Consider the following 26480-nt stretch of genomic DNA (forward strand, 5'->3'; position numbering starts at 1 on the left):
TAGGGGCACTTTAAAGAACTGGCGCCCTATCTCCCTTTTAGGGATAGATTATAAAATATATAATCAAAGGCATTAACAAACCGCTTGAAAAATGTTATGGCTTCAATCATTTATAAAGACCAGTCTTATTGTATTCCAAGACGTTCTATTTTGATAACCTTTTTCTTGTGCGAGATTTGTTGCATTTTACTGAGATTTATGGACTTGATGTGGGCCTTCTATCACTTGACCAGGAAAAGGCTGTCATGACTCTGGGCTGCGGGTTTTCCCTCAGCCACCTGAGGTCGCTGTTTCCCTTCATCTTGCACTGCACTTCCCTGATTGTCTACACCTGTCTTGTTGTCTTTGATTATGACACTCGTTTCCTCCACAGCTGTTCACTATCACCACAGACTTTATAATCTCCACTCTCCCACCACTCGTGTGAGTCTGCATTGTTTCCTGTAACCTGTCTTCTGTGTGGTTTGTTTCTGTGTTACTGATCCCGGCTTTAGACCTTGTTCTTGTTTTGTTCTTTTGAGTTTAAGTTGTGTGTGCCGTGTTGGCCTTGTTTGTGCTTGTTTGTGTTTTGTTTCATTAAAATCCTTTCCCTGCATTTTGGACCCTGACCTCATCCGTGAAGGCGTTCGACAGAGTCGACCACGAATACCTTTTTAATGCCTTATCAGCTTTCGGATTTGGAGAACAGTTCATCTCATGGATCAAAATACTTTACACAGATGTTTTTAGTATGTTGAAGATTAACGGAACACTAACAAGAACTTTTCCTGTGCGCAGAGGCGTAAGACAAGAATGCAGCCTCTCAGGACTCTTGTATTCAATATCCATCGAACCTTTATTGAGAGTTCTTAGAGAAAAGCTACAAGGTATTTTAGTCCTCAATCCCAATATATCAGAAGCTACTGTAGTAAGGCTTATTGCTTATGCTGATGACGTTACAGTCATAATAAGATCTCAAGAAGACATTTTTCAATTGAGCAAGTGTCTGGACTGGTTTCAGAAAGCATCTTCAGCGAAGGTAAATTGGAACAAAACGGCATTACTTTGTGGTCAGTGGCGGGAAGAAGTTCCACCTCATCTTCCACAACAGTGCCACTGGAATACAGAGGGATTGAAGATTCTCGGAATCTTTTTTGGCACTCAGTAGTATAAGACAAGGAATTGGGATGGAGTGGTTGAAAAGATACTGGGACGATTGAAGAGATAGAATTGGATTCAACCACAGTTATCATGTAGAGGCAGAGTTTTAGTGATAAACAATTTAGCTGCTTCAATGTTGTGGCATCGACTGACTGTTTTAGACCCTCCAGCTGGACTTTTGCAGCTACTCCAGAAACATTTTGTGAACTTTTTCTGGGGAGGACATCATTGGGTTCATTCAGGTATACTGAGTTTACCTGTGTTTGAGGGTGGTCAAGGTCTCATTGATCTAACCGCTAAATGGAAAGCTATGAGATTACAATCAGCTCAAAAATTGCTGTATAAAACTGATCCAAAACCTTGGATTATGTTTGGGTAAGCAGTATTACGAGCAGTTAGTAAAATGGGATTTGATAGACAATTATTCCTTATTTCTAACAATGCAATCAAAGGTTTGGGTATAAATGGATTCTATCAGTCTGTGTTAAGAGCATGGAGTATATTTAAGATGGAAAGAGAGAGTCATTTTGGTCTTGAAGAACCACTTTTTCATAATTCATGGCTATGTCATTCGTCTAACTTGCCAAGTACTGAAATGAACACTTTTATTTCATCTGGTGTTTTAAAAGTGGCAGATTTAGTTGACACAGAACATAGTACATGGTTTTGTGCACAAGAAATAACTAAACAAATGGGCAGGAAGTCAGAAAGGATAGTGAAGAATGTTTTAAGCAAGTTAAAATTATCATTTCCTATATCATTTAATAAGTTTCTTGAAGATTATTTTGTTAATGGTTTAAATCAAAGTTGTTTTCCTGAATTATTTATAACACCATATAATTGGCAGGATAATGGGGATATGAGACAACTTCTCTCCTTAAAAGAACTTCAACATATGTCTTTTTCAGAAAGCAGTAAGCGACTTTTGTATATAGCTTGTGTGAAGTCAAGATTTTGTGAACAACTTAAAAACAAGACGGATACAAAATGGAGGAGTTGTTTATCTGATGTTCAATCACTTTCATGGCATTTGTTTTATAAAAGTTCCGACTCTATTCTCGCAGTATTCCGACTTTATTCTCGCAGTATTCCGACTTTATTCTCATAGTATTTTGACTTCATTCTCGTAGTATTTCCACTTTATTCTCGTAGTATTCCGAGTTTATTCTCATAGTATTCAGATTTCATTCTCGCAGTATTCCGACTTTATTCTGGCATATCCTGCACTGTGCATTAGCAACAAAAACATTTTTGTTCAAGTGCAACTTTAGTACGTCTTCAGTTTGTAAATTTTGTAATGTATCGGATACTGTGTTTCACATTTTTTCCGATTGTTATAGAATTGTACCTCTTTTGAATCTCTTAGAAAATATATTTAAAGGTTTTGGTTGGAATTTTTCAAAATCAGTATTTATTTTTGGGTTTAAATATATTAAGTCTCAAAGTGAGTCCTGCACCTTCTCCAATTTTTTAATTGGTCAAGCGAAGTTAACTATTTGGAAAGCATATAAAATCGAAAACAAAGATAAAAGAATCAATATAGTAGAATTGTTCAAAGCTTTAGTAGAATCCAGAGTTAAAATGGAGTATGAATTTTATAAAATGAACAATGATATGCTAATTTTTAAAAAACGTGGTGTATAAATGCAAATTTTATTTTTGTGAATGATGATGATAAATTAGAGTTTCAGTGGTATTGCTGAAATTTGAAGGAATTAATATTGAATTTAAAATGTTATTATTACTCATTGTTATTAAGTGTTGTTGTAAATTATAGAAATGCGATGATAATTGTATAATATGATAGAAAAATAAAAAAGTTGTTAAACGTCTCTCTCTCTCTCTCTCCCCCTCCCTTTCTCCCTTTCCCATCCCTCTCTCTCTCTCTCTCTCTCTCTCTCTCTCTCTCTCCCTCTCTCCCTCCCTCCCTCCCTCCCTCCCTCTCTCCCTCCCTCCCTCCCTCCCTCCCTCCCTCTCTCCCTCCCTCCCTCTCTCTCTCTTGCTCTCCCTGTCACCTCCCTTCAGCTCCCTCCTTCTCTTCCCCACGTTCCATATCTGAGGTCATTACAAATCCAGAAGTTCCAAGCATAGAGAACATCTGTGTTAAAGGGTAGACAAAGACCTGAGCAGCTCGGAAAAAAAACAACGGAAAAGCAAATGGAAAGAGAGAGAGAACAGTGACGGCAGATATATTCATCGAACGATTGTCAGAAGTGAAATCATCCTGCCTGCTCAAGGGAGTGAGGGGCACAGGGTGAGAGGGGGGCGGATGCACACTCTCTACTCTCTTGCCCTGCGTTTTTGTTGCCCCTTCCGCCAACTTCGTCGCTCCTCTCCACCACCACAACCTCTGATTCCACCGTCTGTGCCTGCTTCAGGCGCAAGTATCCCGTGGTGTGTCTGTGGCATGGAGAAAGAGAGGGAGGATGAAGAGACGGAGGGGAGGGAGAGACCGGAGCCACTGACGGATGTGGAGCGGGGCATCATTCAGGACACCTGGGCGCGTGTTTACGAGAGCTGTGAGGATGTGGGCGTCACTATACTGATCAGGTGCAGTAAATTTTCCAAAGAAGTAACCAATAGGAGTCGTGTTTAATTTAATTTAATTTAATTTAATTTAATTTAATTTAATTTAATTTAATATTTTGCATTTTGAATCTTTTTGTCAAAATCTTTGCAGTCTTAGATGTGTTTTTGGAATATAGAGTTATACAGTTATCAAATTCAGCGTTTTTCAAAAGCAGTAAACATATTTTTTCAGTTCTTACAATCATACTAATTTTGTAATGATTTTTTTCTGTTGTTAGATGTGTTTCTTGTACATTTGCAAATACAGCACGAGTAGCTGTATGGTGGGTAGAGAGGAATACTTGGCAAGCAAATTAATTGTGCCTGATGGAAATTATAGCATATAGAAAAAAAAAGCCACTGGCTTTTTTTTTTTTTTTTTTTCATTTTTTGCTCTTGCAGCTGGCATTCCCAAATTTAGATTGATAATGGATGGATGCCAAAGGACAATGTCTGTGACATCTTTTTCTGCATGTTTTTTTCTCATTGTAAAAGCTTCTTCAAAATGCACTCTATCGAGCAAAACGTATCAGCTCCTATTTTTAATACTCACCTAATTGAATATAGCAGGTGTAGAAACACATCTTCTTCAGTATTTCCTAAACCCATGCTGCAATACTATTGTATGGTTTCTGGGGGTAATTCTGTAGATTTTGCCAGAATGCTGAACATGCAGCATTCTGAGTTTGTAAAACAAACTCCAGTGACAGATATGACAAAAGTATCTATTAAAAAACACAGTTAATAAATACATATACATATAACTGAGCACATACTTATGCAAACATACATTTTAAATAGGCAAAGCCTACAGGACTCATTAAAATAGCATGCTTTAGGTTGCCAGGACAACTGTCAGGGATAATTTAGTGATTTTAGGTTATTAGACTCTCTCTCTCTCTCTCTGTGTGTGTGTGTGTGTGTGTGTGTGTGTGTGTGTGTGTGTGTGTGTGTGTGTGCGTGCGTGCCTGCGTGCGTGCGTGTGTGTCTTATCTGTGGATTTCAGTAACCAGTGTTGGCACTCTCTGATGTCTCTCACTCTCCTTTTGGCCACATACAAATTGTTTTCCTTGGCACCTTTGGTATGCATCATTCGGCTCCTTCTATGTTAGATTTATAAAAACTGTAGACTGTGTCGTCTATGAACTGTTCAAACATATGCACCAGATCTGATTTAAATGTTTAAATTTGAACAACTATAATACAAGAAACATTGTAGATTACTTTGAGAATTTTAACACCCTAGTTTAAATGTAATACATTTTTTAATTAACATTTATGCACATTTAGCTGATTTTATTAATTTAAGATTCAGACTGTTCTGAGGCTGTGTTCCTTCAGTCTCTCAAGACAATTAAAATGAATCAGTGTATATTTAAAAATTTTATGTGTAATTAACAACATGCAGTTTTCACATAATTTTATTTAAATAAAAAAAAACAATATTAATAAATGTATTTATTAATATTATGTATGTTACACCATCGTCATATATGAACCTTAGTGAGGCAAAATACTGTAGTGCTGCAGTGTATGAGTTTATGTCCCAAAAGCAAAACATATAGTTTTTTGTTACATGAATAGACTGTTGCTTGGAAATATTATGATAAGGCCAAAATCTTGTAAAACAATGCAATTAAACCATGAAGCTTAGACATATTGTTTAGCATAAGGCCATACCACAAATGACTGTGCATCCAGCACAGAGCTTTAAATCTTTTAATTTGGATTATAAAACAAGATACGTGAAACCTTTAATTATGATTTTTAACCATGTTATTTTGATCATTATTCATAGTTTCATGTATTATTTTTGTTTTCATTCAATTAGAAATTGTGATGTAACACACTAAGCCTAGACATTTTCAGATTTTAACCTGTGTAAACCTTCAAATATCATGGTGACAGTTCACAATAATGTTTCAGTTAATGTAAAGGTGGATACCTGTAAACCTTTTAAAACATGTGAATTAAACATTAAATACTAAGTAATAGTCACCCTTTTATTCATGTTATAACTGCCTATCACTGATTTATGAATTTGGATTATTAGTCATTAAGGAACCTTTTTATGAATCCTTAACATCATTATTACAAAGTGTTAATGTTTTATGTACAATTCCAATAATGACCTTGTTTGAGTTCCGTATAATCATTTGATAGTCTTAACAGTTCTTTTAAAGTCAAAACACAAGAGGCATTAGTCACATTGAGATTATATTAATGGATTATATTAATGAGCCTTTAGGTAACCATCCTTATGAATTCATTCAGATTCAGAAGGGTGAGTTACACGAGCATAAGATGCTACCCTCCAGCTGCACACTTAAGAGCTGTCAAGTATGCAAAGTGTAGCCTACTGCTCAAAGAGGGAGGCAGCAAAAACATTGGGTTTAACAGCTATAACTTTCAGTATTCTGACATGGTACAGTTTGTGTTCATGTCTTTCAGGCTAAATGTCCAGCTTGCATGAACCATGTTAAATCACATTGAACAGTGCAGTGTTTTACTCTTGAGCACACTGTTGGGCTCAACATCTGTGTTTCTAAGAGAGCGAAGTGACAGCTGCGGAGGTTACGCATGGCCAGCTATGAGCTGTCACACATTTTCTTCTCCAGTGATGGGATCCAGGATGCACTTTAATGTATTGGCCAAAGGCTAAAGCTAAAAAATTAGCAAAATGTCTCTAGTTTGTCATAGTGGCAGAAAAGAGCATCCAGAGAAATGAAACAAGGTCAACATGAAGAGGGCAGTAAATTGTGGGATTCTGAGAAAAGGAATACTAGATTAGATTTATTTACAGGAAATCATCAGTTGTCAACTGTCACGGTTAGTGTGCGGATGGAGAGGTGATGGAATCCAGGGAAACGAAGTATAAACAAAAACACACTTTATTAAATAAAACAAACAGAAATCCAGGCATAAAGGGGGAAACTGGTGCAACAATCACATCGACGGACAAAAGGGGGTGAGCAAACACAGACTTAAATATACTGAGACAAGGGCGTTGTAACAAATGAGATAACAAGATAACGAGGGGGAAGTACAAATAAGGGTATAGACTAAACCAACTGAACATGAACCAAAAGGGGGAGACAAGGACTAAACCAAAATGACTATGAAACATAAGGGGAGAAAACACTGGGAGAACAGAACAGAACAAGACATAATCCTGACATCAACCTCATCTGTTAAACCAAATTAAAATCACATCACATACATAGTGATGCTATGCAGTGATGTGTATTTCTATGTTCAACATTTCCAACTTTAAGACATAATTAAGTCCCTTAAAGTAATGCTGTTGGTGTTAATTATACATCCATCACAACAAGATTATGGTTTAACAATAAATGTATACCACTATAATAGGGGTGAGCGTGGCACAACCTAACGCGGGGTTAATTGTAACACGCGTGGTTTAAATATTTCCACACATGCTAGCATAACCAAATTTACGGTGTTTACTAGTTGCCATAGCAACACTATGCAGAGAAAAAAGAGCGCCAGAATTCAAAAGCCTTTTGAAGATATCGCTGAATATTTATTTTACCATAGTAAAAGTACATTTCTGGCTGAAGTAAACTTTTCATTTCAGTTTTAAATATTCATTTAAAATTAGACAAATCTGCTATTATTTTAATCTCCAATTTGTTATTTATCAGTTTAGATAGTTTATTAATGCTTCGCAAACCAGCAGAAGACACTAACCTGTTTTAAACTCCAGTTGCGCAGCTGGGGAAAGATGTAACACTGTGTTACAATATTCCCCGCTGTTATTAAACTATGCTATTGTATGACATTAGCGGTGCAGTTTACACGATTTACTTCTAAGGATTTCGATAAGATACCTCAAGAAACAGGTGAATAAAGGCTGACAATGTTTAATGTTCAGAAGTTATTATTTCAAGTAATGTCAAGCATTTTGGCTCGTTTATGTGTGTGGTGTTCTATGAGAGCTGTGTGTGGAGGGAGGAGAGTGTTCTTCTGAATGTCTAAATGTGTTTTATCTATCTGTCCACATTGTTTTGAACTACTGTACAGCTGTGTGTTGCGATCAGGGCCGTTCAAAGCATTGTTGCGATGTGTTCATTTTCAAACTCCAAAATTAGATCATTTTTATTTTTTTAAAAAACGTCATTACTTCATTTGAAAAAGTTAACTAATGTATTTTACTGACAAAATATTTTAGTTTGTTGTGTATATTTTTTTCATTTGATCAGATAACATTTTAAGCTGTCATATGGTCGTGTTACAACGTGCCCCTCAGATGTTACAATGTACCCCACCTACGGGGCATGTTGTCACGTTTCACTTCCTTTCTTTTGAGGCAAATAACGAAAAACATATACACTGTAAATATGAAACAAAGCGATATATTTGTACTAGACAAGTGTGAAAATAACGTGGATAAAAAATTGTACTCTGAACCCCACGTGGATTTACATAAACCGCGAAATTCAAAAAGTGTTAGGTTGTGCCCCGCTCTCCCCTATTTTAGGATGTGCATTCATGCTTTCTCAGTACAACAAATTATTTAAAATCTTTTACACAAATGTAAATCATTTTTAAATATTGTTACCAATACTTTTAAACAGCATTGATCCTTGATGTACTCAAACCATGATATGTGATGCTCATAAAGGACTAGAGAGATAGTCACTGCTCCATGACCTTATTTGTTGGGCAGCACCACTTACAACTCAATTACCATCCACACCATCAACATCTTGCAGCAAAATTAATCACTTTTAAACAATTGACAATAAACAATCTAGCAAACTTTACTGAAGACAGAACTGAATTATACATGCAGACATTCAGAGGAGAAGTTATAAGACCATAACTCTGTGACAGAAATATGTACTCTATTACCGAGATTCCACAGGAACATCCCTGTTGCCTAGTTTCAGGGTCTTAAAATAACTTTTTCTTAAAACAGTTATTTTAAGTTAAATGAAGACCTCTACTGGCTAAAAGTTTTCTGGACAGAACATATCGATTGTTGCAAAAATGAACACTCTGTACTAATGTTTTTGTATGTATGTTTGTATGTATCTATTTTTGTAAAGTATAAGCAAGTAGCATGAAGCAAGTTTGAAACTTCATTTGTGTTTAACAGGATACTGCCAGGCACAAAGCTGAACATTTTAACGCCTACTGTGGAACTGAAAACAGAAACAGAGCAGCAGTTCGTCATTTATGTCACTCTGCACTCTGAATATTAGAGTATGTTCATTATCAGTGCTGAGGCTCTTAAACCAACAGAGCTCTGTCTGTGCACCTGCCTCTCATTTTCCCTGCTGTGACTTAATGACATCCTTCTCATCAGAGCCACTTCAGCTCTGCACTGCAGTCATACACCACCACTGCCATTCATTGCCCAAAATCTCTCTCTCTCTCTCTTTCTCTCTCTCCCTCTCTTTCCTTTCAGCTATCTTAATTCCTTCTTCTTAGTCTTCCAGTTTATCATTTTTCATAATTTGCATTTATTGGCTTGTGTCTATGTAATTTATGCAGCTTGTGCTCCCTGGATTTCAAAGGCATAAATATTCTATTTCTACTTAGCTGAGATGGGCACCCATGGGCAAAATGTTAACGAAGAGTGATGGGTTTGGTTATCATGGGCTTTAGAACATTTTAGTGTCTTGCTAATTGTAGTATGAGTTTAAACATTCTGTATTTGCTAGAAATACTACCAATTAATGTAATACATAAAGTAATTGTATTCCTTTACCATTTATTTGTCAGCTCACTGTACTGACCCTCCCTAAATGATTTCTGGGAATAAGCCTTGTCATCATTAAACTCAACTGACTAAGTTTGAATTTGGTATTATCTGTCCAGATTATTGCATTGATGAACTTGCCTAAAGTATTTGTGAGGGTGGTGGAGATTGCTTGTACACAGGAAGCAGATCAGAGCAAGATGCATTTTATTTTTTTTAATTCTGCACAAAATTTTAATGATGGTTATTAGAGGAATGTGCCACAAAACACTGTGTATCACACTCTGCATATGGAGCTGCGTAGCTGTAGATGAATTAGAGTGCCTATGATGACCCTTGTCCACCATCAAAAGCTGATGAAAGCAGTAGAAGAAGGTTGCCTGGTTCAATAATGAAGAACCTCAAAGGTTACTGATTCAGCACCTAGAGTCACCATAAGTAGGTTGGTTATTTATTTATTTATTTATTTATAGAGAGAACAAATATCTCTCTCCTAGCAACCACCAAAGTTAGAGAATTAGGAGGGTTGAAATGGGACTGAATCTGCAGAGTCCTGTGGTTTCTTCATTCATTTTTGACACTCTACAAGCCTTGCTGCCAATGCTTGATGGCTTTTCTTCCGAGATGGATCCAGATTTTTCACCAGAGCTCAGTGAATATTCTCTCAAGACCTGGATGTGTTTTGAGTCATAACTTTGTACAATGAGTTTAGTAATGGGGTGCTTTGAATCAAGCGCAACTGGTTGCACGTTGCCTGGTTTAAGACATGGGCTATGACATAGGTGTCCACCGACTCTGTTTACCTTGGTTTCTTTATCAAGCTCTGAGGCCAGCACTCTTAGACAGTTGTTACAGGCAAGTGGTTTACCATTCCTTAACTGTTCGAAGTCAGACAGGAAACATTCTTGCTGTGCCTGTTACAAAATATTAATCTCTGTGGTTTGTTGTGGTCTGTTGTCACTGGTAACTGGCTATCATCATCCAACCCTTTGAAAAGCCATGAACTCCACTAGCTCCTTAAAAGTGTTGAATTGTTTGTAATCAGAAAACAAGAGGCAGAGAAGAGTACAGGTACCCATCTTATGTACAGCTGTGCTAAAAAGTTTGTAGAACTGGTAATAAATGTACTATTTTTAAAGAAAGCATGAGGTTGAGGGATTACCAGTGGATGCAGTTTAGGGCTGCAAATGGGTTGGAAATCCCCTACATTGGTTACCTGGAGCTAGATATTGAGTTATGTGGGAAGGTAGTGTTAGGATGTGGTGTGGCTTGAGTGCCCAAGTTCTGGAAGCTCCAGGGAGGAATATTCTTAGTTATTGTTACCAACAACATTTAGGCAAACACGGGTTGTCACTTTTTAATTTCCCAGCCATTTCGGAGGCCCCCAGCCCTGTAATGCAGACCCTGCAACATTGTCAGCTTAACTCTCTGGGGTCGACGGTCGTGCCGTGTTATCTATCATTTAAAACTGTTAAGTGTCATCTACTCTTAATTGTCTGCAAACAGGGTGTGCTTTTTGTCTTCTCTGTCTCCACAAAATTTATTTTTGAAATGCATCACTAAAATGAACTGAAACTCAGTGAATACTTGACATATAGACAGGAGAAATGTCTATAGAATACTTGAAGTGTCTACTTTTAAATAAAATCATTAAAAAAATATTCTGTTATAAAGAAATCCATATAAAAACCAATGCAAGGTACAGTTTTCCCCATCTGAGCTCATTATCTGTAATGTGGTATCACCCACGCACAGTGCTAGTTAATGAGATTATAAATGTCCATGTAAACAAAGCAGCAAGATTCATCAAGTTCATCTCTGCTAGTTTTCGTTTTTGGAAGAAGATGCACTGTAAGGAGTAAGCTTTAGATTTACCTCAGAAAAAAAATGAGATGCAACACATGGCTTGATCCAGTGGAGGATATCCTTCTGATGAGTAAATAATGTTTATTATTTGCATTAGTTAATGTGTTATTGTGAAATAAACTTGAACATATTTACTAATATATATACTGTACATGCTTACATATGTGTTTTTAGTGATCAAATACCTGCGCCACAGATGAATCCTGCTGAATTTCACTCTTAAAACTGTTTTCCTCTGAGAGTGCTGTACCAACATCAGATGTTCAACTACTACACAAATATGGTCAAATACGCTCCATTACTACTGATGGTACTGTTTTTTCTTGAATCCATGGAAAGGAGCAGCAAACACTTTTGAGATGACAGGAATGGTTTAATTGTTTCACTTGTTGAACAGGATCTGTTTTCAGGAATGACACAATGTCTCAGTGTTTTGATAATATGTGTGCTGATAATATGTCTTCAACTTCACTGTGTATATTTTGATTATACTGTGTTGTAAATAAAATACAATTAATCAGAAACCCCATTATTTTAATATCCTGACATTCTTTCTTACCTTCCTCACAGTCACTCTGATGGGCCATTAGGGGAGGCCCCTTTGTCTCTCAGGTGTGAATCATATAAATATTCATGGCCATTGACACTCCCTCACATACAGCCTTTCTAACACAAAACAAAATGCACAAAATTTAAATTCATCTATTGTTTTCTGTAGATGAGTAAGCAGCAAAGTCTTGTAGCAAAAAACTCTAGTTTAGACCCAGTTCTCAAAAGTCTTGTGGACAAATGTTTTTTATGTGTTTTATGGCCTTATTTTAGTGGCTTAAAAATTACAGTTTTTCACTAGCCATGCATAAACAATGTTTTCTCAAAAACACAAACATGTACATTCATGTTGCTTACATATTATTGTAGCCCAGTTTGTGCTGAATACAATGTAAACAGACTTTAGACATTAATATGTTTATAAGAAACTGTCCATAAGAAATATGGGTTCCACTTTACATTAGGTGGCCCTACTATGTACTTACATTTGAATTAATCATTTGGTACAATGTACTTATTGTGTACATAAATGTTGTTACATTGTACTTATATATTTTTAAAAAACCTATATGTAATTGCATTTGTAATTAATATCTGTAATTACCACTGTTGACCCATCTCTTACACCCTAACCCACCCTTAAACCTACCCATACCACCAAACCTGTCCCTAACCTTACACATATCCCACCTTAATAGAAACACAAGTGTCTTGCATTGCAATATGACCACATTAAGTGCATTGTACTTATTTTTTTATGTAAGTACATAATTGTTAAGGCCACCTAATATAAAGTGTGTCCATAATAATTTTATAAGAAACTGGTCAAAACATGTCAAAACGCCCCAAAACACCCTTAGACCCTTAGGGTTAAGGTCCAACCTTCTGGCTTAATGAGTAAGGTAAGAGTATGTGGTCATAAAGCTAGATGTATTTCAGATGGTATAATGTAGAGAGTAGTAGCAACATGTTTTGAACAGGAGATATTGTGTTGTTTGAGCTCTTTGATTCAGGTTCCTACTAGATTGCTTTTCTCTCCAGCCTTAGTACAAGTGTTTCAAGGTACTGTTTATATACCCTTTGACAACGTGGGGACTGTAGATGCTCTACTGTATCCTGGTGCAGTCATAGGTACTTTGAATTGTGTTTTTGTGGCTAGTTTACCCCACGGAGTCACAGAAGTTAAAACAGTGTCTGCAACAGTTAGCTTGCACTCTTTGTAGACTGAGTCCACTGTGCCTGCGCTAATTGATTCTATTGATTTAACTGTTTTAGCACCAAGTGAACAGGATCAGGTGAGATAACTGATTCAGTGATAACAGTCTTTAGTTTGTTTTTAGTCTATGATGGTGACTTGGGTTGTACCAAGGGAGGTACGCATACCACCTTCTGAGTATGATGTTGTGAAGACCCACATCAACTTCTTGATGCTCAAGTATTAAGTGAAAGCTGCAGTCCCTACGCTTCCCCAATTGTACTTGTCAAGAAGAAGGATGGTAGTCTATGCATGTGTGTTAACTACTGCCAACTGAATGCTAAGACCTGTAGAGATGCGTTTCGTGGAGAGATGCTCAGAGTGCTCCAGCTTACTTCTGTTACTGGCTTTCCAGAGTGGATTTTTTTCCTTCCTATTGCCTTGAATTGAAGAATCCATATATGTGTTAACTTGAGCCCGCTGGTGCTCCACTATGGATTTGGCCAGTGGGTATAACCATGTCCCGGTCAGACAGATAGGGCTAAGACTGCATTCTGCACTTCATTTGGTCTCTTTGAGTGGAACATCATGCCCTTTGGGCTTTGCATTGCTCCCAGTACATTCCGATGTCTGATTGTTTGCCCAACATTTGGAGCATTTGGAGCTTGTTTTGAGTTGATTAAAACAATAGGGCTTAAAAGCAAAGTTAGGAAAGTGTGCTTTCTTCTGACAACAGTTAATCTATTTTGGGCATGCTGTGTCTTCTCAGGGGGTGGCTGCAGATCCCAGCAAAGTTGAAGTGGTGGCACAGCGGCAGTGCCCTCCTAGCCTTTTAGAGTTCCATTTTTTTCTGAGCTCTGCAGGTTAGTACCGCAAATTTGTAGAAGGATTCTCTAAGTTGGCAGCCCCAAGTGCTTGGACTTCCAAGTGCCAGAAGAGATTCAATGTGGTGAAGGGTAAACTTACTACAACCCCTGTTTTTCCTTTCCTTTTATTTTGGAGGTGATGTGAGTCACAAAGGGTTTTGGAGCTATTCTCTCTCAGGAGCAGGAAGGAAAGGTATGACCGATTTCTTATGCAAGCTGTAGTCTTAGGCCCACTGAGTGCAATACTTCTATTAATAGCTCCATGAGGCTGGAGTTTTTAACACTCAAGTAGGGCATGGCAAAAAAAATTTGGGAGTACTTGTTAGAGCATAAGTGTATCGTGCTTATGGACAAAAATCCTCTCAGTCATTTGGCTTCAGCTAAGCTTGGGGTGATGGATTAGTGGGGAGATGCTCAGAGTGCTCCAGCTTACTTCTGTTACTGGCTTTCCAGAGTGGATTTTTTCCTAGTTCTCATGAGCACCAGTTGCTATTTAAAAATATTGTGACTCTTCTTTGCCAATTTAATAGGACTCCCTATAACCTATTGGACACGTTGCCCTGTTGTCAAGTCTTGTTTAGTTATAACACTACTGTCCACCAAGCTAGAGCACTGCACGGAACTGTTTCCTTTGATCCCGCTCCCGCTTCTCCCACTGAGGAATGCAGTCACTGGAGACCACTGTGCCCTAGTCTCAGCCTCAGTTGTCACACCACGGAACATTGGCTAAATGTCTGATGCATATGGTACACTTAACTGGAAACACTTCAGGAATGTCGAAGTCATCATCTGATTAGTTGAATTTGATCAGATTTCTGGGAGACGCGAGTGTCGCGTTTATTTTTGGTCCGCCGGGAAACAAAGCGCAGACTGATTTACTCTGTGTTTTGCTAAGAGGTGTTTATGCAGATGACATTGTTGTTAAACACTTTTGCAGCATTTGCGAACAAATTACTGACTTACTGCTTGTTCTCCCTGTTCTTCTTTAACTTTCAATGCTGGTTATTTCAATGACTGACTTGTTGCACGGCAGTCTGTTGTCGTGGGGACATTTCCACGACCCGAAACGTGACGCTGAACTGTGATCGGTTGTTTGACATGTCTGTCAAACGGTCTTATGGGTATGCCTTGGCCAATGAAAGCTGCCATGGATTTCAAACCTTCAGCCGTCAGTCTGAAGGTCTGGCTACGTGAGACTAACTGTGCCCTGACACACCACATGTGGCAGGATTAACAGACCAGCCTCCTGAGGTTACTGAGAAGATATAGGCATGGTATAATGAGGTGTAGGGAGGAAGGAGAAAGAGTAATGCCCATCTGCAATCCCTCTGCTAAATTAATATAGACATCTAAAACTTCTCAAAGCCAGATTACTATTTCATCATTAAATTCCCCAGAATTAAATGCATCCAAACAAACAGACAAGTGAAACACAGTCTGAAAGTTAAGATGAATAATATAATATATATATATATGTGTGTGTGTGTGTGTGTGTGTGTGTGTGTGTGTGTGTGTGTGTGTAATTGAAAGAACCGTGAATAGTTTGAATAGTTGATTGTAAGCACAATAATAATGTTTGCAATGGTTGGAATAAAGAAAGAGTAAGGGAACCTTCCGTCTGCAGTTTCCCATCTCACAGTTTTCCCAGCATTATTTTGCTGCTAACTCATTATACACGTGTTGCCGAGCCACTCAATTATATATTGCATAATTCTTTCTTACCTTGTGAAGAAAATGCTAGTGGGAGCACAGCTAAACCTTTCAGAGGTAAACCAGACAGTACACCCTTGTACATGTTCGGACATTTCATAAATGAACACAGCCAGCTCCAGCGAGAGCATTTCTTCTGTATCAATGCTAACAACATAAACCTCCTCGGATGAAGATAGCTGAGGCAACAAGCTCTCAATCGGAGGTCTCTATGTCACCCCTGACAGCTTGCCATTCCATTGGACTAATTTCACACATGCTCCAGGACACGGTCACGCAGAGTTGTTCCCAAAGTGTTTCTGACACAGCTTGAGCCACTGAAGCAGGACACCTGTTATTGTCTTTAGTGGATGGCTTTGTTAGTGACACTTTGTTAGTGTCACTGGCCCTTGTAATGTCCTCCTGAACTTACAGTGGTGTGAAAAAGTGTTGCCTGATTTTTAATTTTTTTGCATGTTTGTCACACTTTAATATTTCAGATCATCATCAAATTTAAATATTAATCAAAGATAACACAAGTGAACACAGTTTTTAATGAAGTTTTATTATGAAGGGAAAACAAAATTCAAACCCACATGGCCCTGTGTGAAAAAGTGTTTGCCCCCTAAACTTAATAACTGGTTGGGCCACCCTTAGCAGCAACAACTGTAATCAAGCGTTTGCGATGACTTGCAATGAGTCTGTTACAGCGCTGTGCAGGAATTTTGGCCCACTCATCTTGGCAGAATTGTTGTAATTCAGCCACATTGGAGGGTTTTCGAGCATGAACCGCCTTTTTAAGGTCATGCCACAGCATCTCAATAGGATTCAGGTCAGGACTTTGACTAGGCCACTCCAAAGTCTTCATTTTGTTTTTCTTCAGCCATTCAGAGGTGGATTTGCTGGTGTGTTTTGGATCATTGTCCTGCTGCAGAACCCAAGTTGTTATTTATTACAGCAAGTCTTCCAGGTCCAGAAGCAGCAAAACAGCCCCGGACCATCACACTACCACAACCATATTTTACTGTTGGTATGATGTTCTTTTTCTGAAATGCTGTGTTACTTTTACGCCGTATGTGGTTTGCTGGAGTCCCAAAGCTTTAGAAATAGCTTTATAACCTTTTCCAGACTGATAGATCTCAATTACTTTCTTTCTCATTTGTTCCTGAATTTCTTTGGATCTCAACATAATGTGTAGCTTTTGAGGATCTTTTGGTCTACTTCACTTTGTCAGGCAGGTCCTATTTAAGTGATTTCTTGACTGCGAACAGGTGTGGCAGTAATCAGGCCTGGGTGTGGCTTGAGAAACTGAACTCAGGTGTGATAAACCACAGTTATGTTTTAACGGGTGGGGGGGGGGGGGGGGCGTGACCTGAAACATTGAAGTGTGACAAACATGCAAAAAAAAATAATCATTAAGGGGGCCAACACTTTTTCGCACCACTGTATATTTCAACTCCAGCCATTCCACGCTTCGACTCAAATCATGCCAAACAGAGAGTGGACTTTAAGACCAAACAGTCTGAATGATTTTGTATCTCCACTGGTAATGTTTGGACCATCTATTAGTTATGCAATGTGTTGCAGAGCAAGCTAGTGAGGCTGGCCACATTGCTGATTTAATGCAGCCATTTTCCTTGTGAAAGGGTGTTGTAAATGGTTATATGAATCTGCAAGCAGTAATGCATCCTCTAATTTCAGATGGTCCATAAGTATCTGGAATTTATTCTCCGTACTTGCAGATTTACACTGTTCTTCATTACCATTCATGACCATTGCAGCAGACAGTTGGATTCATAACCTGGTGATAGTGAAGTGAAACCAGTTGTGCTCTCCTCTGCTTCTTTGCTTTAGCCAATTGGATTGAATGAGTGAGTGGTGACATTGGTTGTAAAACCAGGCTTAGGGAGTGTAAATCCAGTAAGGTCATATTCATTCTATCATGTGGAGAGGACTGTCTTCCTTCTGACACACCAAAGGATGTCCAGTTAGAAACTGCAAGAAGACTTCCTTAATTTCTGGGAATAACTCTTTGTGCGCGCGCGTGTGTGTGTGTGTGTGTGTGTGTGTGTGTGTGTGTACTGTACCTGGTATTCATCACGTTGTGGGGACCAAATGTCCCCACAAGGATAGGAATACCAGTAGATTTTGACCTTGTGGGGACATTTCTCAGGTCCCCATGAGGAAACAGGCTTATAAATCATGCACAATGAGTTTTTTTGATGAAGTAAAAGTATGCACAATCTCCTGTGAGGGCTAGGTTTAGGTGTAGGGTAGGTGTAGGGCGATAGAAAGTACGGTTTGTACAGTATAAAAACCATTACGCCTATGGAATGTCCCCATAAAACATGTAAACCCAACATGCGTGTGTGTGTGTGTGTGTGTGTGTGTGTGTGTGTGTACCTGGTATTCATCACGTTGTGGGGACCAAATGTCCCCACAAGGATAGGAATACCAGTAGATTTTGACCTTGTGGGGACATTTCTCAGGTCCCCATGAGGAAACAGGCTTATAAATCATGCACAATGAGTTTTTTGATGAAGTAAAAGTATGCACAATCTCCTGTGAGGGCTAGGTTTAGGTGTAGGGTAGGTGTAGGGCGATAGAAAGTACGGTTTGTACAGTATAAAAACCATTACGCCTATGGAATGTCCCCATAAAACATGTAAACCCAACATGTGTGTGTGTGTGTGTGTGTGTGTGTGTGTGTGTGTGTGTGTGTGTGTGTCTAGCATGTATATGCAACACCATATTCAGTTTAGTAATATTTCCCCTGAAATGTTAACTTGCAAGTTCACTAAACTCCGGTTGCAATACTAGCTGTTTTCTTTTTCTCTGTTCCTCAGATTCTTTGTGAACTTCCCCTCAGCAAAGCAGTACTTCAGTCAGTTCCAGGACATGGAAGATCCAGAGGAAATGGAGAAAAGTTCTCAGCTGAGGAAACATGCCCGCCGTGTCATGAATGCCATCAACACAGTGGTGGAGAACCTTCATGACCCAGAGAAGGTTTCATCTGTTCTGGAACTAGTGGGAAAAGCACATGCACTCAAATACAAAGTGGAGCCAATGTACTTCAAAGTAAGAACAATAAGATTAAGATAAGGATTGCACACTGGCATAAAGTGTTAGGACTGTAGTAGCCAAATGATTAAGAATGCTACAACAAGGTCAGAATTATCTTTTTTATAAATGATAACTCATAAATTATAAAGAGTCTCTAACATTGCCCTAATTCATCACCACTGAGCAAGGCACTCCAACTCTCTTTGTCCTGAGTGTCCTATAAATTGCTCTGGATACTGCATGTCTGCTAGTAGCCAAGATACACCTGTAATTATTCTTTTCATGCCACTGTATCTATGTATATATTTATTTTCTTTTACAGTTACTTTAAATGCTTCATCTTGAAACATTTTGGCAATGAGACAAGCCACTTAAAATTGCTGCAAATTATGACATTGTCTGCACCATTTCCAAACTTTTTCTTAGCTAGCTGCTCTGGGTGACCTGTAAGAGAGGATGTTCCAGAATTATATTTTAGTGATCAGTACTGCAGGACAGAAATGGTTAAAAGTCAGGAAAAGAGATCTTGGATTTTACATTTTGGTTTGTGCAATTCAGAGACATGTTAAACTGACAATGGAAACATCATGTGGAGGGCTCACACTGCATCAGATGGGAGCAGCAGCTCACTACATTGGGCAGAAGAGCCTCATCTGCTATTGAATAAGGAGCATGATTCAAACGTTAGGCAAAAACACAAAAGCTAAATCCAATTAGCTGATCGGGGTTAGATGGGCTTTCTTTATGTGGAAATAATTGGACTTACAGTAATATAGCTCTAAAAGGCATCTGATGACCAAAAACCGAGGGCTTGAATCGGCTGCTGTGAGAGGCCTTTTTGAGCTACTGTGGTTGCTGCCCCGTTGTGAAAGAAGTGGCTAGAAAATTTTCCTTTGGGTATGCCTAATTGAACGAGAGTTAGTTTTAGATGTTTTTGGAACCAAAAGCATGTAACAGAGTGGTTAGAGTCGTCAACAAATAGAGGGTTGAGAGTATGCAATGAATGGTATCCTGTGCGGAGGGTATGGATACATTTTGTAAGAATGTCCAAGGTTATAGGTTGTCTGGTATCCAGGTTTGGCAGGTGAAAGCATTGAGTTCCTTTAATCAGGAGAGAGGTTTGAGAATTACTTATTTAGATGGAGGGGGAACCGCAGAATGATTTGTGAAAAAATCGGATGCTGCTTAGGTAACTTTTGATAGGAGATGATAGGAGATAAATTATGTGATTTAGAGGAGGGAGAAATCAGGAAATGGCAGGTTATATGAGAGGTGATATGCTTTGAAACACCCCCAAGCTGTTAGATAAGAATGGAGGGTTCTGGGTGAAACTGCTAAGAGGCTACATTAATGTGAAGCGTTGTCACAAGGAGCCGTGCTGGTTTGACGAGACAGGAGACGAAGTTCAAATAATAATAATCCTTTTAATAAGAATCTTCAGGAAGACCAAACAAGAACATTCCCACACGTATACTACATTAATGACCGACAAAGATCAAACTCAAAAGACAGACTTATAAAGGCAAACTAATCAGGAAAACACAGGTGATACGGATAACGAGCAAACAAGGACTAAACCAAATAATCACAAACAGACGGGGGAAGACAGAGGGAGAAACCAAATGACCAACAGTGCAAAACAAAGACAAACAACCAGAAACATGAGGATTTTCGTGACACTACACCCCCCTCCCGGTAGGCGCGTCCCGCGCCGTGACGGAAACACCAGGGAGGGAGGGCGGGCGCCCTGGAGGCCGCTACGGGACAGGACCTTCCTGGTTTGGGGAGGCCTCCAGGGCGGGACAGGCAGCCATGGCGGATCAGGGGGCCACGGCCGGACAGTCAGTTCCTTTGGCCATGGCGGGTCAGGCGGCCACGGCCGGACAGTCAGTTCCTTTGGCCATGGCGGGTCAGGCGGCCACGGCCGGACAGTCAGTTCCTTTGGCCATGGCGGGTCAGGCGGCCACGGCCGGACAGTCAGTTCCTTTGGCCATGGCGGGTCAAGCGGCCACGGCCGGACAGGCAGTTCAAGTGGCCATGGCGGTTCAGGTGGCCACGGCCGGACAGGCAGTTCAAGTGGCCATGGCGGATCAGGCGGCCACGGCCAGACAGGCAGTTCAGGTGGCCATGGCGGATCAGGAGGCCACGGCCAGACAGGCAGTTCAGGTGGCCATGGCGGATCAGGCGGCCACGGCCAGACAGGCAGTTCAGGTGGCCATGGCGGATCAGGAGGCCACGGCCAGACAGGCAGTTCGGGTGGCCATGGCGGATCAGGAGGCCACGGCCAGACAGGCAGTTCGGGTGGCCATGGCGGATCAGGCGGCCGTGGCCAGACAGGCAGTTCAGGTGGCCAAGGCTGGGCAGTCCCCGTGGCCCTGGCCTCAGTCCTCGGCCAGACCACGTGGACTCGGGGTATGTAGCCCCCCCCCAAAATTTTCTTGGGGAGATTCAGCAGTTCATAGGGGGGATACTCTGGACGGCTGGACGGAACCAGCTGAGACTCTGGACGGCAGGACGAGACCAGATGAGACTCTGGACGGCAGGACGGGACCAGCGTGGGCTCTGGACGGCTGGACGGGACCAGCGAGGGCTCTGGACGGCTGGACGGGACCAGCGAGGGCTCTGGACGGCTGGACGGGACCAGCGAGGGCTCTGGACGGCTGGACGGGACCAGCGAGGGCTCTGGACGGCTGGACGGGACCAGCGAAGGCTCTGGACGGCTAGACGGGACCAGCGAGGGCTCTGGACGACTGGACGGGACCAGCGCGGGCTCTGGACGGCGCTCTGGAGGAGCGGGCTCTGGACGGCGCTCTGGAGGAGCGGGCTCTGGACGGCGCTCTGGAGGAGCGGGCTCTGGACGGCGCTCTGGAGGAGCGGGCTCTGGACGGCGCTCTGGAGGAGCGGGCTCTGGACGGCGCTCTGGAGGAGCGGGCTCTGGACGGCTGGACGACCCCAGCGGAGATTCAAGAAGGCTGGGCGTCTCCAGCGGAGACACAGAATGAGTATGCTCTGGGTGAGCGGTCACTGGCGGGCGCTCTGGCGGCGCGGTCACTGGGAGGCGCTCTGGCGGCGCGGTCACTGGGAGGCGTTCTGGCGGCGCGGTCACTCGAGGGCGCTCTGGGGGCGCGGTCACTCGAGGGCGCTCTGGGGGCGCGGTCACTCGAGGGCGCTCTGGGGGCGCGGTCACTCGAGGGCGCTCTGGGGGCGCGGTCACTCGAGGGTCAGGAAGGCTGGGCGGAGCCAGCGGGGATTCTGGACGACTGGATGAGACTGGCGGAGATTCAGGACGGCTGGGCGGAACCAGCGGGAACTCAGGACGGCTGGGCAGAACAATCTCTCCAAACCAGTCAATCAAATCCTCATCGACCATCTTGGCCGGGAAATCTGGAGCGCTGGCCATCCGGACTGAGGGATCCGGGTTAGCGGTCTCTTCGCTTGGGAGATCAGGTGCGGTGGTCAGCGGTGTTAGGCTGAGGAAGCCTAAGGAGCTCTGGAGGATTGCCGGATGTTTAGGGCGAGGCAGGCGGTCTGAACTGTTGGACCGGTATGTAGAGGCACTTGGCGTTGGGTGAGCCGGTGCGCGGTATTGTGTTTCTGAGGGGGTTGGACTTCGGATCGGGCCATCATTCTCAATTTGCTCTACTTCGAAACTGGAGCCATTTAAATAGAGAATAATATTAACTAACTCGACAAACGGGAAATCATGGACAGAGAGATCACAACGAATTGTATCCTCGTCCAACCCCAACAGAAACACAATACCAATGGAGGCGTCGGGCCAGCTCACCCGATGATAAAGCTCAAGAAAATCCTCCACATACCGCTCCAACTCCCGACCGCTCTGCCTCAAGCTCCATAGGCGTTCCTCAGCACTGCAGTTTGGGTCGGTCATTCTGTCACAAGGAGCCGTGCTGGTTTGACGAGACAGGAGACGAAGTTCAAATAATAATAATCCTTTTAATAAGAATCTTCAGGAAGACCAAACAAGAACATTCCCACACGTATACTACATTAATGACCGACAAAGATCAAACTCAAAAGACAGACTTATAAAGGCAAACTAATCAGGAAAACACAGGTGATACAGATAACGAGCAAACAAGGACTAAACCAAATAATCACAAACAGACGGGGGAAGACAGAGGGAGAAACCAAATGACCAACAGTGCAAAACAAAGACAAACAACCAGAAACATGAGGATTTTCGTGACAAGCGTTGAGGAAGGGTTTTAAGAGATGGGTTACGGGAATAAGATTTGTGAATTGTGAGGTACTGTGGATGAAGATGGGTCCGCCTCTGGAGCCCTGAATGAACTTAGTGCTCTGAATTTCTAAATGAAACGTAAGACGAGAAAGAGAGTCAACAATTTGATTTTTGGATCCAGAAACGTGTTTAGCAGTTATAATAAACTGAATCTAAATTGATGCCTCCTAAACACTGGGAATTACGTGTTCAACAAAAACTTATTGGATTGTCAGGATAATTGCAGCTGGGATGGTTTAAGGAGGTGAGATAACAATCCTAATGGATTTGAATAATAGAAATGTGTTAGTGTGTTATGAGTGTATGAATGTGTCTGCCTCCCGAGCAGCGCTATGTAGATTGTTCCAGAGTTTGGGTACTAAATAGATAATAGATAATAAATTCCAACAGAAAAACATGGAGCTACAATTGCAAACCACTCAGTAGCATGGCAGACAGAAACCAGAACGGTGTAACTGGAACCGGAAAGAGTATAACTGTATAGCATGGCCGCCATGCCAGAGTCTACAGCCAAAGTCACCATGCAAGAATCTGCAAGAGCTGTCTCAATGCATGTGGCACTAACATCTGGGTGACGGATCCCCCAATGCTATCAGTCTGTCCCACAAGGACGACGTTGCCCACGGCCTCAATGCACTTAAGCACTTTATTTCCAGCCCATCAAACTCTGGTGGTCCTAATTTAGGTGGTCTTGGAGGCCTTTCCTCCCTCTGCAGAGGTTCAGGTAATAGCCACCGCCATCCTGTGTGTTTGAGCTGCACACTGCTCAAGATCCTCCTGAGGTGGCAGTGTCTGTGCCTAATTCTCCCAAGGTGGCTGTGTCCCTGTGTAGTGGCATCCACTTCATGTCCTCCCAAACACTCTGCCTGTCTTGTCAGGGCCACAGAGGCCATCCCTGAACTCCATGACTGTTCTGTCATGGCCACAGAGGCCATCCATGAACCCCTTGCCAGTCCTTCTCTGAACCCTCAGACTGCTCTGTAATGGCCAAAAAGGCCTTCTTGTTTTGTAACGACTACAAAGGCTATTCCTCAACTCTCTGTCCGCCATGTAGCGACCACAGAGGTAATACTTTTTGCCTGTTCTGTTATGGGCATAGAGGCTGTTTCCACCATTGGTTTACAGCTCCCCCTGCTTTGCTGTGGTGGTCACCTGCTCAGCCATCTTGGATCTCAGAAATGGATGCTATGGTTCAAACACAGACTGCAGCATGCTTGTTATGTCCATGTATACCTCACTCCATCTTATAATCTCTTTCTTTTTAAAATGGGCTCCTCAGCTTTTCCTTCACTCTTCTCCTCCTCTTTTGTCTTTTTTCTCACTTTCTGTATTACCATGACATATTTTTCCATCTAGCTAATAGCTGCCTTTCTGGATGAATGAAATATAGTGCACACTAGAACTTCAGTGTATCATCCTGCAGCCAAAGAGGCTGTGGAAAGATTCATTTAGGTTCTTAAGGACAAATGTGTACAAAAGCAACAATGGAAACAGTTGGTTTTAGATTTTTTGCAAACCTACCATTTTACTACCATTTTAACTGTTGTATGGTCTCATGGAAAATGAAAACCAAAACTTACAGTGTTCACACCTCCTTCCAGAAATACTCTGGACAATGACATCAGACAGTGAGAGTCAATTTAACAGAACAAATCAACACAAGTTCAAAAAGGATTCAATAAAGTCATAAGGATAGGTGGTAGAGAGGTAGAAAAAGAATGGAGAGCATGAGTTTGTATGTGTGCTAAATCGTGAGTTATTAAAATATGTAACCTATTCGCCTACTTTGGTCTGCCTTCATACTGCAAATATAACGCACTGTAAGCCAGAAGAAAATGACTGATTTCTTACTAAAGCCAGCTAATGATTTCTTTCTTTCTTTCTTTCTTTCTTTCTTTTTTCTAACATTTTACTTTATTTCTTTTGACAACAGATCTTAAGTGGGGTTATTCTGGAGATACTTGCGGAGGATTTTGGAGAGTGCTTTACCCCAGAAGTGCAGACATCCTGGACCAAACTGATGGCAGCATTGTACTGGTATATAACAGGGGCCTATACCGAGGTGGGGTGGCTCAAACTCTCCAGCTCAGCGGTCTGAGATTAGGCAGTCATTCCCACTGCACATGAACATTGCTTGTACCCATCAGCTTGGCTAGCCAAAGGACTAACTTAAGAGGAAAAGATAAATAGAATGGAATTAGAAAGAAGTTTTCCATCATATGCATCATTCTCTTTTACCTTGTTTTATACATTTTAGTGTATATATCTCCATCCTCTTAGATGTTGTCTGTGTTGTGAAGTGTTATGTGCTTGTGTGTCTTTTAGACATATATATCAAAACAAATAAAAAATGAAGACATCACAGTTTCCCATCAGTCGTTCACGTTCGACCGTTACTTCGACTGACGTCTATGGGGGTCTCGTTTGGGAGCACAATCACTCTGAGCTTAAGAAGAAAAGACCGATGAACATTAGCGAGTGGAATTTGCATGCCAAGCCAGTCCCCCATAAATATGGGTATATAAGATGGTGGCGTGCTACCACTCATTCAGATTTTTGCTTCAGAGCCGATCCACTGCTGAGCAAAGCCTTCAGAATTGGAGAAGAAAAATAAGAAAAATTAAATCTTCCCTTGGCTGTGTGGAGATCCTACTCACCTTGCATTTCCAGCTAAGTGCTGCCACTTGAGTGCACAGTTGTGCCGCGGTCCTTCCCTGGGCAACCAGCTAAAAGAGCGAATTTCGGTAACACTTTAGAATATGGTTCCATCATTAATGAATAACTACAAGAACAAATTGCTAATGCACTATTAACAGTCAAGTAAATACTATTAACTAACAAGAAAATCTGATTAATTAAGCAGTAAGTAATAGCACTCAGTTGAATGTGGTAGTTCATTATTAGCTAATCAATAACTATTATTTTTTTCATATCTCCCGGAGAACTACTAAGAACTACTATATACATGTTCATAATTAATGTAAATGAAGCAAAATGTAAAGTTAATGGTAACGCACTGGTAATGATTCAGGTATTACCAAATCTGTCAGAAGGAATTACTAATTATTTGGATCCGTATTCTAAAGTGAAGATCATGATAACTCCCTGGTAATGACTAAAGTCATTAAAAACTATTGAGGTTCCCTTTCGATACTTTCACTCGTACTGCGTCTGTAAAGACGCTATGGGGAAAAGCTCCTTTTCTCCTGAGACTGAAGCATTTCAATAACGCAGTGTAACTGCACGGCCATTGGTTCGTGCAGTGTTAAAGAAACGAACCAATGGCTCGGCAGCGGAGATGCACAAACCTATGGCGATGATTCGCGCCCGATCGCGCCAAAAGGGGCGGAGCATCTGGCTATATAAGCGAGCATTTCGCCATAGGGAACTCAGATCCTTCTTCTTCAGCGACGACTTCTGATCTTCGCAGAGACTGACTACGCAGACTTCGCTCAAGCAAGCCTCTTCTTCGCCGTTGACGAGCCTCGCAGCGGATCTTCACTGCTCGGCGGATTGACGCTCCGGAGCTGATTCCCTGCTGCTATCCGGCGA

General features: G+C 41.3%; 1 protein-coding gene across 1 annotated transcript; it reads left to right on the forward strand.

The window, feature by feature from the left end:
* Window positions 1–3237: 3237 nt before the first annotated feature.
* Window positions 3238–26086, forward strand: cygb2 (cytoglobin 2). The gene is made up of 3 exons (XM_073852305.1): window positions 3238–3690; window positions 18448–18679; window positions 24862–26086. The coding sequence occupies exons 1-3, from the start codon at window positions 3410–3412 to the stop codon at window positions 25024–25026; spliced, it is 678 nt and encodes a 225-aa protein (XP_073708406.1). The 5' UTR covers window positions 3238–3409; the 3' UTR covers window positions 25027–26086.
* Window positions 26087–26480: the final 394 nt, after the last annotated feature.

This window comes from Garra rufa, chromosome 12, assembly GCF_049309525.1.
Source record: "Garra rufa chromosome 12, GarRuf1.0, whole genome shotgun sequence".
Lineage (NCBI taxonomy): Eukaryota > Metazoa > Chordata > Actinopteri > Cypriniformes > Cyprinidae > Garra > Garra rufa.